This window comes from Zosterops lateralis (genome assembly GCF_965231275.1).
Source record: "Zosterops lateralis genome assembly, chromosome: Z".
In the NCBI taxonomy this organism is placed as follows: domain Eukaryota; kingdom Metazoa; phylum Chordata; class Aves; order Passeriformes; family Zosteropidae; genus Zosterops; species Zosterops lateralis.
Window position 1 is genome coordinate 22,280,700 of NC_139800.1, and position 15,347 is coordinate 22,296,046.

The following is a 15,347-nucleotide window of genomic DNA, read 5'->3' on the forward strand; positions in this document are numbered from 1 at the left end:
TGGGGTGGAGGAGGAGAAATTTCAGTGTTACAATCAAAATCTGAAGTGCTTTTGTAGTTAGGAAGTAAGGAAATCTGATTTGATGGACTCCCTTAAGACCTGAATCTACCTTGCAAAACCTAATCTCAAAATGAGTTGTAGGGCGTCCTGCCCAGCTGGAGCTCAGGAATTTCTAGTAGCCTGTTTGTTTCTCAGACTTTTAATTCTGAAGGACTCAAGTTTCTTCTCAGCTACTGGTGCAAATAACGGTCATGTTGCAAGTTACAGACACCCTCTGGCAAGGAATTAGTCCTGGAACCTCAGTGTCACTCATCAGGACACTGGCAGGATTTGGCCCTTGCTTGCAGGGCGGCGTTGAAGGTGAGGAGATAAGTCTGGCCAAAGCCTTTAAAAAGGCTCCAAGTGGCTGGAGCTTTTGCAGCCCCAGAAGTGCATGAAGACCGTGCTTTGAGAGGCTCCAGCTCTTCCCTTTAAAACTTTGCTCATGAAATACTTGTTATCCCTTGGCACAGGAGTCATTAGGTGGATGAGAAGTTGTTGCACAGCTCAGCTGCAGTGCAGAACTGGGGATCCTTAGCACAGGCCTTCATGGGAAGGATCCTGGCATGATCATGATGATGCCTTGGGAAAACCCTCTGACCTGGAATAGAGACTAGACAGAGCTAAGAGAATAAAATAGGTATTTACTAAAAGGCCTTTAGGGTACACCTTGGGCAGTACAAGAGCCTGGCCAGGGCTACACCCAAGGCAGACCCAAAATGGTCACAAAATGGACAACTGGTCACGAGGTCTCACACTTTTTTAAGTTTTGGTCATTTGCATATTGGGATTAATTGTCCAATTACAGCTTCAGCTTATGAAGTCCCATCCTTCTTGTTTTCTCTCTTCAGTCCACCATTCTTTATGTTTTTGGGCCTGAAAACTTGTAACCATTGTCCTTGGTTTCCATCTGAAAAAGGATTGTTTGTCTACCTATTCTGTGAAGAGAGCTTACTAACACTTATTATGAGGCTCAGAGCTACACACCTAGGCAGCACAGAATCTGAAAAATGTGAAAGCTAAAACTCAAGGCATCAATGAGACACTGTCTTCCTCTGGTTCTGTGCCATTCACCATATGCTTCACTTATGAGGAATGAGGCTGTGTGAAGAGAAATACAGCATCCCTATTAGTATCCTTCTATTATTAAAATGATAGGAGCAGCCAGATGAGTGCCTTCAATCTCCTTGCAGTTGTTTCAGGCATTGTCAGGAAGGTCATGGAGGAAATGCTCCATTAGACACTGTCTTCTTTCCCCTCCCCTCTAAAAGAAAGGATTTTATTAACAAATACATAATTTTATTTAATTATATCAATTAAATAGTGAGATTATAGAATACCCTTATTTTTCTAAATGCTGTCATTAGGGCACAAGTGGACATGACTGTTCAGTGGTCCAGTGAGGAGAAAGGTAAAGCTGCTGAGAGGACTGTGGGCTGACTATGGACTGTGTTGGGGATAGGCTCAGCTGTGCTGCCTTAAGCTCTCTCACAGGCTTCTATATGCCCTTTACATCCAACTTTTTATCAAAACCACTATTTCTAACACTGTGCTGTAGCCCTGCAGGGCTTGAGGATGTCTCCTCAAGGTCCTCTGGACCGTGCAGACCAGAAGCTGCACAGATACATTGGGAAATGCTGCTAGGGGTATTTCTCTGATTTACAGCCTGGGTCACTGGCCAAAGCTGGATTTATCTTGTCTCAGCCAAGAAAAAGCCCCAGACAATGTTTGGGAGTTGGATTCAGCCTATTCACACATGATGCTTATGTGATTGAATTTTGAAGCTTGCACTGTTGTGTATCAGGTTTTCTGGATGCTTGTGTTTGTACATGCTGTCCTCTGTCAGACTGCAATGCTGGTGGGCCTGTTTTTAACCACTTTTCTAATTCCTAATTGGTATGAACTGTAACATGAATCACCTTGACTGAGATAAAATTTTGGAAAACAAAAAGAAGTTTAACTATGTCCATCTGTACCAAGTTGGTGGGGCTGATGGTTCAGGGAGATTTGGGGCTTTTCTTAACCTAATCTTCACTGAAATCAGGGTCGAGATTGTTAAAGTTTGCAGCCTGCAGCTTTGATGTATGTTTTAAAAGGAGAAGCTGGCAGTAAGCTCACTCTTGTGTTTGCAGTGATGGCAGACCATCCTACTGGATTGAGGATTGTTCTCACTTTGGTCCTAACAGCAAAGAGACTAGCTGTGCTTTAGGGCTGGCCTGGAAAAGGCCAACATTGGGGTGAACCCCAGTGTTGTGTCAGCCCCCAAGGGTGGGGACCATACACACCTCTAGGGTCATGGCCCTATTTCTACTGACATTCACCCCAAAAAAGGTTTATCAACACTGAGTCTGGGGGTTTGCTAGTCCATGCTGCTCTCAGAGGACACACACTTCAAGACTGTTTGTAGGGGATGAACAAGAGAAACCCATCCTCAGCTTCCCTTGGGCTCTCCAGAAGGTCCTTCTGACTGTCCGCACCACCCCGAGGGTTTCCCTTTCCAGATGGCACTAACAACAAGGACATGGATGGAGTAGATATTTGTGGCTATGGGAGGGTGTCACTTAGGAACCTCCCTTGCCCCACATCACCCCCTTTGCCCCAAATAATTTTTTTCTTCCCTTCCCATTGTTACTGCACAAACCATAGCTGCCTTATGCCACTGGCATCACTAGCAGTGCTCAACCCATACAGCATGGCTTGAGGGTTGAGAGGGAGTTAATTTCACTCCTTTTGCAATAAAAGATATTTTCCCAATGCTTGTCCTTTGACTTCATCCTTGGGTTTGAGTGCCATCCATACACTTGGCTGATGATCACATGGGGGATGAAGCTGGCACTGCTGAAGACCTGCGGGCAGGTTGGCGATTTAGAGCGCTCACAGCCTTACAGGAGATCCTCAGTGATACAGAGGTCCTCCTAGGAACTGGTGCTTAGGGTTTGAGTTTGGTTTACATCATCCCAAAACCTGGTGCATTGTGTAGAGAGGGTGTCTGAGGCTTGCTATGGACATGGGGACAGTGAGCAGAGTCAGCTCTGTGCTGGGTCTCAGCTACCATGGTAGTGCTTGAAAAGACATCCACAGCTGTGCATTACACAGGGAGGAGTGTTAGTGGCAAAATCCAAACCCCAGAGGAGCTACAGCAGAAGCCCAGTTTGTTGCAAACTAGATTTCAAGCAGGTGCTATGGGTGACAGCAGAGCAGTGCCTGCTGGCCCAGGAGACCCAAGCGATGGGCATGTCCACACCTGCCTGAAATCACAGTTTTGATTAAAAGTAAGAAAAAAGCCAACAGGCAGGCAGAACGCAAGGCTGAGAGTGACTGTGGTGAAAGGACAAACTGACAGCAGTGGAGATCCTTTGGGCACTTGGCCAGGCTGACAGCCTCAGGAAAAAATACAGGCTTCTCAATCTGGGCAGGAGCTGCCAGCCTGCAAATCTCTTGTGCTGGGAGAACCATAAAGATGGTTTGTGCTGACACAAAATCCCAGAGGCCAAGTAAAGAAAAGGAGATTTTTATTTGTTTGGGGTTTTTTTATTTTGCCTGTAGGGCTGGGCATTTTTTAGCTCAGCAGTCATCAAAGAAGGCAGTAAACTCCCCCTGCAAAAAAAACAGGCAGCCTGTGGTGAGCTTAGTTCTGGAGGAGAGTCTTATGTCACCAGCACCTCCAGCAACAAGCTCGTGCACAGCACTGGGAGTGTAAAAAATCAACCAGGACTGAAGCTTAGCAAGGCAAATAAGATGTCCTTCCAACAGCACACAGCCCCTGAGTGGCAAGAGGATGTGGAGAGGTGGCTGTGGTACCACCTGTTCATAGGATGCCTCCTGCACCTGTCCCCTGTGGCTCAGCTGGGTAGCAGGGAAAGGCAGTGAGGGACAAACTGGAAAGGGATGCGGAAGACATTTTTGTAGCCATGAGACCAGGCATCTCATGTCATCCCCAGAGTTTGCAGGAAGTCTCAGTGTTGCCTGTTTTTTTTTTCTCCATCAGCCTGTGGTGCAGATATGTGGCAAAGATGTGTGTGCATGCAGAGCACATGGATCACAGAGGCAGAGGCACTGTATGAGGGTGATGCAATCTGTCTCTCTCATCTCTCAGCACTGTGGGCATGAGCTTTGCAGAAAACATTTTTTTTTAGTGCAGCAACAACAGCCAGGGGAATTTTGCTGGGCTGCCCTGGAACCCTCTGGTTCTCCCAAGATCAGATGTGGGAGACCATTTAGGGCTTTGAAGCAGCAACTGTAGAAACACTTTCTCAGCCTTGGGGGAGATGCCTGGTTGTAAACTACTATCCTGGCTTGGGAGAAAGCCCGTGGTAAAGTTTCAGTGGTGTCCTGTTAACCCTGAGCACAACTGCCAGACTGAACATTGCTTTCCCTTTCACATCCCTGGATGAAGGCTGTTTTTTCCTCTCCGATGCCACACCAGTTAAAGCATTACTGCAATTCCAGCTGCTTTCAGGGGCATTTAAAGATAGTTTGGCTCATCCTACTAGGCACTGCCGTTTTGTCCATGCAGGGTCCTTGTGACACAATGGACCTACTACTGATGGATAACAGGTTTTAGCCAGTTGTGGGTCTGCTTCCTCTGGGCACCAAACAAGCTCTCCACTGAGTACAATGTTCCCCAGACCCATTTTGTTTAGTTTTTGTATGGAGAAGCCCTGGGGCAAAACCCTAAGAAAAGGAACTTTCTCTTGCCCTAGGGCCACGCATAGCTTTACTTCCCAGATGCCCATTGGAGGGATGCTGTAGCCAGAAAAGTGATGTGTCTCTGATTTTGGGAAGGCACATTGCAGCCCAGAGATTCCTGGACTCTCTTAAACTGCTCAGTTGTGTCAACCTAAAACTTCTTTTTGCTTAAAAACAGGAGGAAACATTGGACCAAGAGTGGAGAGTGTTTCACAGCCAGCCTCATTACCCCAAGCCTTCAGGAGCTGCTTAGACACTTTCATTCTGGAAAGGTCACCTCTATGGGCAGAAGGATAAGAAGGATCCACCTGTTGTGGACAGGGATCTCCATTAACACAGAATGAGAAAACATTCTTGGTGGGGATATTGAGGCAGTCAGGTACCCAGGCTGGTTTGCTAATTGTCTGAACTCTCTGAGGAGGCCAAGTTCTCTCCTGGCACCTGGTAGATTGCACCCTTTGTCTTAAACATGGTCCTAAAACACACATGGTTCCTACTAAATATAAACCCCTGCATATCTTGGTACTAGGATTTAACCTTGACTGCCTTGAGAGATTACCATGTTCTACAGGCTTACCTGAATGCACACCATGGATGTGATTCTCAGTAATTTATAAAAGGGGGAAAACAGCTGCCACAACACTAGCAAGTGCTGCAGCTTTCTTGCTGCTCAGGTAATGGGAAATGCAAACTCCTAACTCCTGCATCAGCTCCTTCCTGATATGAAGGCTGCAAATTGGGTGCCTTCCTCTTCAGGATAACCACAGATGGCTTTTAATGAAAAAAACAAAAACAAAAACAAAACAAAAACTTTGCCGCAGCTGCCTCTTTCATTAAGAATATGAAATTTTCAGTGTCCCAGGGAATCATCTGTGAAACTGGGTAACAAAGGAGACCATGTAATTGCCTTTGGACACAAGAAACGTGCATGGCACATTTTGGTGGGAAAAGATTATGAGCAGACAGTTCTGTACATTACGCTTGTCACAACACAGTAGCAAAGACACCCATCCAATACATTTTAATAAGTTATTGTGGAACACTTGCCACACAAAACAGAGGTCTTAGTATCTCCTTCAAATTTCATTCTGAAATATTGCTACATTAAAAATTATTTCAATTCCCAGGTCATTAAAGCCATTGGTAATCACTGAGTCCATTGCACAGCTGAAGAGGAGCCTGTTAGGAAACCCAGAGGAAATAGGCAACTTCATCCAGGTCAACGGGATAGTCAGTGAGCAGCACTGGGGTCTTCTCAAACAGCTCTCCTTTGTAGCTGCGCCACTTGCCCGCTGGCAGGTAGACATCTCGCTCCTGCTTGCCCATCTCCAGCACAGGAGCCACCATGAGGGTGTCCCCAATGAGGAACTGGGAGTCGATGCGGTGAGTGGCCTCGTCACGGGGCGAGATCCACCAGATGGGACGGATGATGGGGTCGCCCGTGTCGGTGACCTCCCCCGCCAGCTCCAGCAGCAGTGGGGCCACCAGCGACTCGTGGAGCTCCGTGAACTTCTGTGCAATCTCCACCACCTCCTTGTCATAGAGCCAGGGCGGGATGGAGAACTGCATGGAGGGCATGAAGGCCGACAGCTCCAGCCAGCGCACGTACAGCTCCCGGTCAGGGATCTCCACTGCACCCTCCGTCTTGTTAGGAAGGAAGTTTCCTCCAATCATATCTGGCAGTACAAATGGGTATCCCAGCATGCTGATGGTGAGGACAGTGGGGATGAGGGACTTGAGGCCGAGCTCGTAGCCCCAGACAGAGTCACGGTCAATGATGCGGAAGAAGCAGGAGATGTTCTGTGACTGGTAGCCCACCCGCACCTCGGCCAGCTCGTAGAAGGGAATGGCCATCTCCGTGTAGCGCCGGGACCAGATGCTGGGGTCCGACAGTGGGCGGAAGGTGCTGAACTGCTTGGGCAGGTAGCTGGTCTCACCTGCATCAAACTTGAAAGACGAGATGCCGTACTTGTGCCGGAGCTGGCGCAGGTGGCTCTGGAACCAGTCGCGGGCTGCTGGGTTGGTGAAGTCCAGGATGGCCCCAATGCCATTCCACCACTCCACCATGGCCGGCAGCCGCCCCGATGGCTCTTTGATGAACAGCTGACCCTCAATACCCACTTCATAACTGGGCGAATCTATGTGTATAAAAGGATGAGTCCACAGAGTGACCTTAAACCCATCTTCCCTCAGCTTTGCAAACATCTCTGTTACGTTGGGGAACTTGACCGGGTCAAAGTCAAAGTCCCCATAGGCTTGGGTGTACATGTCATCAATCTCAATGTGGCTGCAGTTAAAATGGTACCTCTTAATATCTCTTGCAAAACTCAGAACTTTATCCTGGTTTATATCTTTTTTGTAGAGGGCCCACGTGGACCATATGGGGTATCGGAAGGCATTCTCAGCAGGGATCTTGGAGGGCTTGTTGAAGTACCTACGTACCATGTACTTGTGGATGGAGGTGACATCGGAGCCCACACAGACGCGGTAGCTGAGCTCAGGGAAGGGCTGCTGGCCAGGTGGGGGCTTGTAAGGTGAGTCCTTGTAGCGGGCCTGGAAGAAGAGGGTGCGCTCAGTGGCGTTAAAGCCCAGGTGAAAGGGCACGGAGTCGTTGATCTTGATGGCCGCCGCCTTGGAGGAGAGCCAGTAGCGCTCAAGGATGCCGCCAAAGCTGTCGCGGAAGGAGTAGACGTCGCTGGTCACGTAGGGCACGGGCTCCTGGTAGCCAGCCAGGCGGATGGGCCAGTGCTGGGTGCTCATCTCCGAGCCCCCGTACCAGTGGGCGTCCTCCCAGAACATGGTGTGCTCCACAGCCGGGCCGGCCGCCAGCTCCTCCCAGCGCACGCGGTAGCACATCACCGTGTCCTTGGGCTTCACCGTCTGGATGAAGAAGTTGAGCGGCCCCCGGTTCGAGCGCGAGCAGCTCAGGATCTCGCCCTCCTTGGAACACGACTCCAGGTCCAGGCTGCCCGAGCGGAAGGCCAGGCGGAACACCACCTCCCCGTGCTGGTTGCGGATGACAAAGCCGTCTGCCCGCAGGTCCATCAGCTCCGTCTTGAGCCGCTCCGCCTTCCTCAGGGACACCGTGTAGTAGCACCAGGCCACCACCGCAGCAATGAACAGCATGAGGCCCAGCAAGATGGCACCCAACATGGGCCTCAGCTCCTTCGAGGGCTTCTGCTTCACTGGTGTGGCATTTTCAGTCAAGTGTCTTTCTTTGGCATCCCCCTTTGGAAAGTTTCCATGTTTTCCCAAGCGGTGGGTAATCCAAGTGTCCATTATTCCTTTGCAGCCTGAATACCTGGTTAACAACTTTGCTGCTGAATTCTTTTACTCCAGCTGGTGAAGAGAAAATCCAAGATGCTGCATGAAGCTACTCACAATGTCCTTTTCCAGAGCTTGGCTGCTCATACCTGCAATCGTTTTTCATAAAACAGAGAGTTATAAACACCAAAAAAACCCGATAAATCTTGCTGATGGCTGCAGCTCCTCTGCTCTGTCTGAAGCCCAGCCTCTCTGCTCTTTGGCTCTGGATCACTTTGCTCTGCAGTGGCAGCCTGCTCACTGGCAGCTGTGTTGAGCTTTTTTGGAGCATGTTGTGACAGGTCCCTATGACCCTCTCTTGGCTCGGCCTTGCTCTGTGCCACAGAGCAAGGATGAAGGGATGAAAGTCAGACTAGAGCCTGGAGGAGAATGGGGCCAGGGGAAGGGGCTGATACCTGAGCATACAAGCTGGACATCACAGGCTGATCTGTGTTTACAGTAATTATGATCCCCGCTGGATTTCCTCCCCTGCCCACAACCTCTCTGCATTACACACAGTCAAAGAAATGCTGCGCTGAAATCTCCAGCCTCCACCTGCTGCTCCCCACTGCACCCCCAGCAATGCAGCTGGCAAAAGATGTTTCATCTCCCTGCACTTTGCTCCTTCTCTGAACTGCATTGGGATGTGGAGGTGTGGAGATGTTTCTCTTTGCCTTCAACTGCCTGCCCTGCTACCTATCCCAAAGCTGTCACCCCAGGGAATCCTGTCTGGCCTTTGAAGGGGAAAACAGGAATATTCCACTCCATCTCTGTCTCTATTTTCTTATTATCATTCAGTTCTCCTAATTTGTTACAACTCTGTAGCTCCTGGGCTTTTGCCAGGCAAGATGCTATACTGCAGTGGGGCTGGAAGATGTTTTGGTATGGAGTATGAGGATATTAAATTGAATATTGTATGAATTGTGTGAGGTATATTAAATTGAAGTTATTGCAAGACCAGGACTACATCAAAAACTCGTTTTGCTGAGAAATGCACAGAAGGTGACGTGTTCCTGCTGCATCAAGCATCACCAAACCAGCTAATGCAGCACAGCTGAGCATCTATTGCCAACAAAATCATGGGCAGGAGAAACTGAGACTGGTGGCTCGAGACAATGCATTCTGTCCAGCCGGGCTTATGGCTCTCCTGGCCCCTTCCTGGGCTCGGTGTGATCTGATAAGATGAAAACTTGCAGGAGCAGCCTATACAGAGAGGGGGAAAAGGAGCCAGCTTGCTCATCTGAGCTGTGCCTGGCAATAAATAGCTGGGCGTATTTACCCGTGTCACCATGTCAGTATCTAAATATACAGAGATGATAAGCCACCCAGGGAGCCATTAAAAATGCCAGAGGTCACCACATTTTGGATCAATCACAGCAGATCCCAAATTAACTGCTTGGTTAGTTTTTGAAGTGCATTTTTGGGATGAATGGGACTTAGCTGAGAAAAAGAGCTGGAGTGGATAAAAGTGTTCTCAGGCAAGCCCTGGCCAGGGGAGGAGGGCAAGAAAAGGAAGGTTATTACTGTCCCAAAAAGATGGTGATCCAGGACATGGGTGGTTTTGGAGAGCAGGCTGGATTACACATGCTTGGGGCACTCTGCCAGCCCCAAAGTGCTCAGACCTGGCAGCCTCCCAGTGCTGGCCTGGCTCCTGACACGGCTTTGCAGCTCCAGCCCGTGTGGTTTCCAGTGAAACCTTTGTGTTTTTGCAAAACAACATTTTCACTTTAAAGGTGTTATTATCTGCTAGGTCAGTTCTCAGTTGCTGGCTTTGGAGCTTTCTTCCTCTTCTTCCTTCCTCCTTTCAACCTCCAAGCCAGCCTGGAGAAAGGATTCTCCTTTAAGACAAGTTGCACCATTTTCAAGGGTGAAAAAATAAGGAATGGAAAGAAAGGATTTTCTTCTTTCTCTTTTCTTTTTTCTCATTCATTTTTCTTTTTTATTTTTCCTTTTTTCTTTTTCTCTCTCCTTTTTTTTTCTTTTTGTAATATTAATCAACACATTAAAAACCCCAAAACACATGCATATCATGACACAAAGATCTGTCTGAAAATAAAGGATGTAAGGGAAGTGTAGAAGCTTTCTATGCCATGGTTTCACTCTCAGAGAGTTGCTTTAAATCCCTTGGTTTCCCCAGGAGCAGAAGATCAGGGGCAGAAAAATCATACAAAAGCAAGCTGGAACTCCTGACCCAAGCCATCCTGTCTCCAGGGTTTTTTGGGTTTTCCTCACTCCTATGGTGTGGGATGCCATGTTGCCACTCACAGAGAAGAGGTGAAATGTGAGTGGTCAGTGAGGAGGGCAGGCACTGGCACTTCTGAAGGCAGCACAGGATGAAATTGGGATTCCTAGCATAGATTCTACCAGGGCAGAAGAGTTTCTAAAGCTGCACTCCCATCCTTTAAGACTTATGTCTCCAGAAAGCATTAAACATCTGCTGGCCTAGCTGGCAGCCTGAGTGATGTCCAGGGGTGATAAGAAGGCCTTTTGCTAAGGGGTGCACAGAGGTGACCCAGAGTCCAGATCCAGCCCTATCCTTGCTCCATCCATGGGGTTATGGCATCACAGAGACCCTTACCTGTGAATATTTAACTGGTCCTTGCAAAGCCTCTCTGCTCTGGTGAGCGTTTTGTTAACCCACCCAGAGTGCAAGGACTCTCAAGCCAGGGTGGGCTGAATTCTTCCACAATGCCCTGGAAGCCGGGTGTCCCAAGGATACCAGCACTGTTGTGTTATGTTTGGGCTGCTTTATCAGGTGCTAATCAGGTATGGATCTGGGCCTGTCTGTCCCCAAGCTGAAAGAAGTCAGGATTCCTCACCCCAAGGATCTTAGCAGCACTTAGCACGCACAGATTAAACATTGACATATCCCCAGCATTGTGATAAGCAGAAAATGAGCCAGGACTTTAGACCCTCTTATAGCTAAACAGGAGCTTCAAGTGTTTCAAGTGATGAAACACATATCAGCCAGCTCAAAGGGCAGCTACACACCTAAACCCCTTAGTGTGCCTACCCTCAGAGTCTCCTTCCCCCAGACCAAATTTATCCCCAGAACCTCCCTCAGTCTCTTGGCATCTGTGTCACAAGTTTGTCAGGCCTCTATTCAGGTTCCAGCTGTGTGATTCCTGAATCCTCAGATTTTCAGCATTCTAAGCCTATGAGTCTGCCTCAGCTGGTGCCAATAGCACCGAGGTCATGGTTTTGATCCCTTTTTAATTTTTAAGAATTGGACTAAAGAATGATCCCTGTGGGTCCCCTCCAACTCAGAATATTCTGTGATTCTGCATATGTTTACCTTCCTAGTGCTTCAGGGAAGCGCATCGCTCTTTAAAGAACCCATCAGGAAACAATTCGCTCTTTAAACAGAAGGACAGTTTTCTATATTGAAGTTCCTTTTACAGGTTATCAAACACTTAGTCACTATCACGTGCTTTTAGGGAGAGTATACAACATGTCTTAGCAGAAAGAGCCATAGGTAGCTAAACATAATAAGCCATAAACAAACCGCTGCTCTGTCAAATGCTGCAAGAACTGATTAATCATTTACCAAGCCCTTTTAAACTGTTTAAAATGGACCTTTTTAGCAGAAAAGTCATGCGAAGTAGAAAGCAGTTCCCATTAGCTCTCATTTCCCGCAGCAGCTTGACAAATATGCGTGATGTATGGGGGATTTATTGCCACAAGGGACCCAGGGGAGGTTTCTTCACCATTTTTTCTGCACATATAGATGATGTGAGAAGAGAGGTATCTGCTGCCTCTGCAGCTGAGGAGGGAGAGCCAAGGTTATCGCATGAGCTACCACAGATTAGCTGCAAGCCCAACAAGGCTTAACACAAGGTGGAAGTTGCTGGGGGTGGCTGCAGAGGGTGAAGTGACATTGCTCTGCCATCCATGTGGTGCAGGTAGGGGCTATAACAGCTCTGCCAGCAGCACAGAGGCTACAGGACACCTGGAGCAGCATGAGGAGGTGGAGAGAAAGGACACAGTCATAGTCTGTCCCTCAGAGTGGCACAGAATCCTGCTCCACCTGGAAATACACCCATTTGTGTCCTGGAGCAGGGAGGATACCAGCTTAATGCTAAGTGCCCCCCTCACCCCAGGTCTGGGCTTTTAGAAATTCCTGATAGCTCCAGTGATGGACAGGGATGACTGGCCTCACTTTTTCAACCCTTGGCCCATGGAGATCTCACCCAGCTCCTCGGGCTGAAGCAGCAGTTTGGTTCACATTAACCCCATGCCAGTCACAGAGTTGAAACAGCTGGGAGGCCTGTAGCTGTATCCTGCACATGGAGAGACCTTCACCAGCTCATACTACCAGACAACTCTGAGCAGGCTTGTTTCTGGAAACCATCTTTATCTGGGGGGCTCTGCTTTGCTTGCCATAGCTCCTGATGATTGGACGGTTTTTAGCTCACCCCAGCATGAAGGTGGCTGCACAGACATTGCTGGTTTCTGCTTGTACAGAGTGCTGATGCAAAGCTGATTACCCTGTGCAAGCCTGACAGTGTCATAAGCCCCCTGGAGCCTTGCAAATCCAGCTCAGGTCCAGAGCAGGAATATTACCTGAAGCTTTTCCTAATCCAGAGAATTCCAGTCCCTCAGTACTGGGAAAAAAGGTAGAGTTTACTGTACAGGCCGCTCATTCTTAATTGCTATAGGAGCAGGAACTGGAAGATCCACTCCTGTCCTCTTTTTTGAGCAAAGTCCTCCTCCAAAGCCAGCAGAAAAAAACCTTGCAAAGTCAACTGTTTTCCCTGTTTCAGAGCTCTCTCTGACTCTTCAAGATGCAGTGTCCATGCACTGCTCCAAGCTACCAGCAGTGGCCACCGCATCCCAATGCACTCTGGGAGCTGCTCTGCCCATATCCTTGGGAAGGAGCTCCATCTGCCGAGCCAGTGGCGCAGGCTGAAACCCAGGGACCATTGCCAGACTTATCCCAGGGCTGTGGGGTGACTGGTCATCAGGCATGTCCTGGGTAGCACCGAGCTCATCAGACCCTATTTACCAGGATCAGTGCTTGTGAGGAGCTCCAGGGCGGGGCTTGAGGTGCCTTCCCCTCAAACAAACCAAACAGGGAGGGAAAAGCAAACAAGGTGAGGGGAGAAAAGACCCTTGTTGCCACAGCTGCAATCATGTGAGCAGGCCGGGGGACTGTGGAAATACAGGAAAATGGGGGGGGGGAAAAGGATGCTGTCATCTCAGTCTGCTTTGAATGAAGTCAGTAGGCTGAGCTCATGCCATGTGAGAGACATAGAGATGAAAAGGCTCAGTTCCTGAATGCTTTTATTGAAGGGGAACTGCTCTTCCTTGCTCTTTTCTTGTGTCAATGAGTCAGAGACCTACCATGAGGGCAGGACCAGGTGGGTCCTTGGGGGATGCTTCAGGCTCTGCATGGGTTAAGCCAACTGCCTGCCAGGGTGAGGGGTCCTGGGGAATGCACCTCATGTCTGCATCTGTGGGACTTCTTGTAGCACTTAGGCACCCACGATGAGAGATGAGTCTCTCAGACAGGCTGAGTGCATATGCTCTGGGCTCCCCACGGTCTCAGTCTGCTGCTCACATGGGAGCAGGTCTGCAAGGACTCATCTAAACCCAGACATCTCTGGAGCTGTTGCTTTATCCCAGACCAGTTCCACTTCCCAGCCATGGGAGCATTTTGGTATGTAAAAAATTTCTTTTTCCTTCTGCATCCCTTCTTGGAAATATAGGATCTTTACAGTAGTTACTGTCCTAAACATCTGATGCCATTTGATCTCTGTGATCAAAGGTTCTAATGCAGAGAAAGCTTGCCAAAGGCCAGAGAGCTGAAAAGAAAGCCAATGAGCATTTCTACCTTGCCCAAAGGATGCTACGCTTGGAGAGAGGAGGATTTCACCTCAAAAATACTGAACAAACTCCCCAGAACCCCAGTCCTTTTCACTCTGTAGACACTCTGTAGACACAGCATGAATTTTGCCATTTCTTTTCTGAGATAATACTAAGAGTAAAGGATTGAGCTCAGACTTTAAGCCTCTTCCTCATGTCTCCAGTGTCACAAAGCACTGTGCTAGCTACAAGGCTGGGGTGAAAGTGTAACACATGGTTTTGCTGTCCCTGAGCATCTCACAGGTTTAGGGCTAGCAAAATATTTGTCTCCATTTGCTCTCCCAGCTGTTATATGCTGGAAAGCAGTGCCTGTCCCACACCAGACAGGGCCACAGTTGGTGTGTGGTGAGTGACCCCTGTGTGTGTGTGTCGTGGCCAGCAGCACACCACAATCAGGAGATGAAGTTTCACTTGATCATTACTTCACTCTGATTAAATTCACCATGACCTGCAACATGATGAGGAAAAGAAATCCACCCATCAAACTGATGATGGAGACAAGAACAAAGCTGCTCCATGGGAATTGGGCTGGCAAGAACTGATGTGGAAATTACGTGACCAAGAGTCAGCAACTACAGGACTTTCCTGCTCCATGTGGGAGAGGCTACAGCTGGAAAACAGCTTGCCCTTTCCTAGGAACATCCCAGGAAAAGCTGTGAAAACCATTTGAAGCAAGCCTTCCTATGCATGAGGCTACACCATTCCCTAAGAAAGCCAACGTAGTGGGGAAGCCTGGGCTCTAAGGCTACAGAGCAATTTTATATGCAAGTACTTTCTTGTACATGTAAGAAATAAGACCAAAGCCTTATTTCTTAAAATCTCAGTGGCTAATGTTCAACTGATTCTTTTTGGTCTGTGCTGACAGGTTGCTTTTAGACTGATGACTTTTCGCCAGGGCTTAAATATGGCATTGGTTTCTGGTGTGGGTCAGAGAGCTCACACCAGTCTGGTGCCAAGGAGATGCAGTGAAGAGTGTTTGCATTTTCAGTCCCAGTCAAGTAGCAGAGAATTTAACATCTGCACTTTTTCAAATTAAAAATACCTGTAATTTATCACAATTTAACCTGTTCCCATGGGGAAAAAATCCACAGAAATCACGAAGAAACCAGCTGGTATTTTTCTTAAGCACAGTGCTACAGTCAGACAAGACCAACCTCACCAGGGCAAGAACTTACCCTTTGTTAGGTTGCAGAATATAATTTACTATATTCATACCTTATTTGAAGCCAGATTAGCCCTCTGATGGTGGGAAAGCTGGGAGTCATCATCCCAGGGCTGGGCAAAGAGGGAGCTGCATCACTGTGAGGCCCTGACTGGAGAACATGCCCTTGCATGGATCCCAGTAATGCACTGTTTTTATCTAACCACTAAAGGAAGCAACTCCCAGCCCTCCAGTTGACTCCTAGTCTCATGGGCAGAGCTGGGAGATGTGACATTGGTACCATTCAGGA

The 15,347-nt window shown here is 48.4% G+C and overlaps 1 protein-coding gene across 1 annotated transcript; it reads right to left on the minus strand.

The window, feature by feature from the left end:
- Positions 1–5,785: 5,785 nt before the first annotated feature.
- LOC310922844 (myogenesis-regulating glycosidase-like) lies at positions 5,786–8,012 on the minus strand. The gene has a single exon (XM_083883736.1). The coding sequence runs from the start codon at positions 8,005–8,007 to the stop codon at positions 5,911–5,913; it is 2,097 nt and encodes a 698-aa protein (XP_083739862.1). The 5' UTR covers positions 8,008–8,012; the 3' UTR covers positions 5,786–5,910.
- Positions 8,013–15,347: the final 7,335 nt, after the last annotated feature.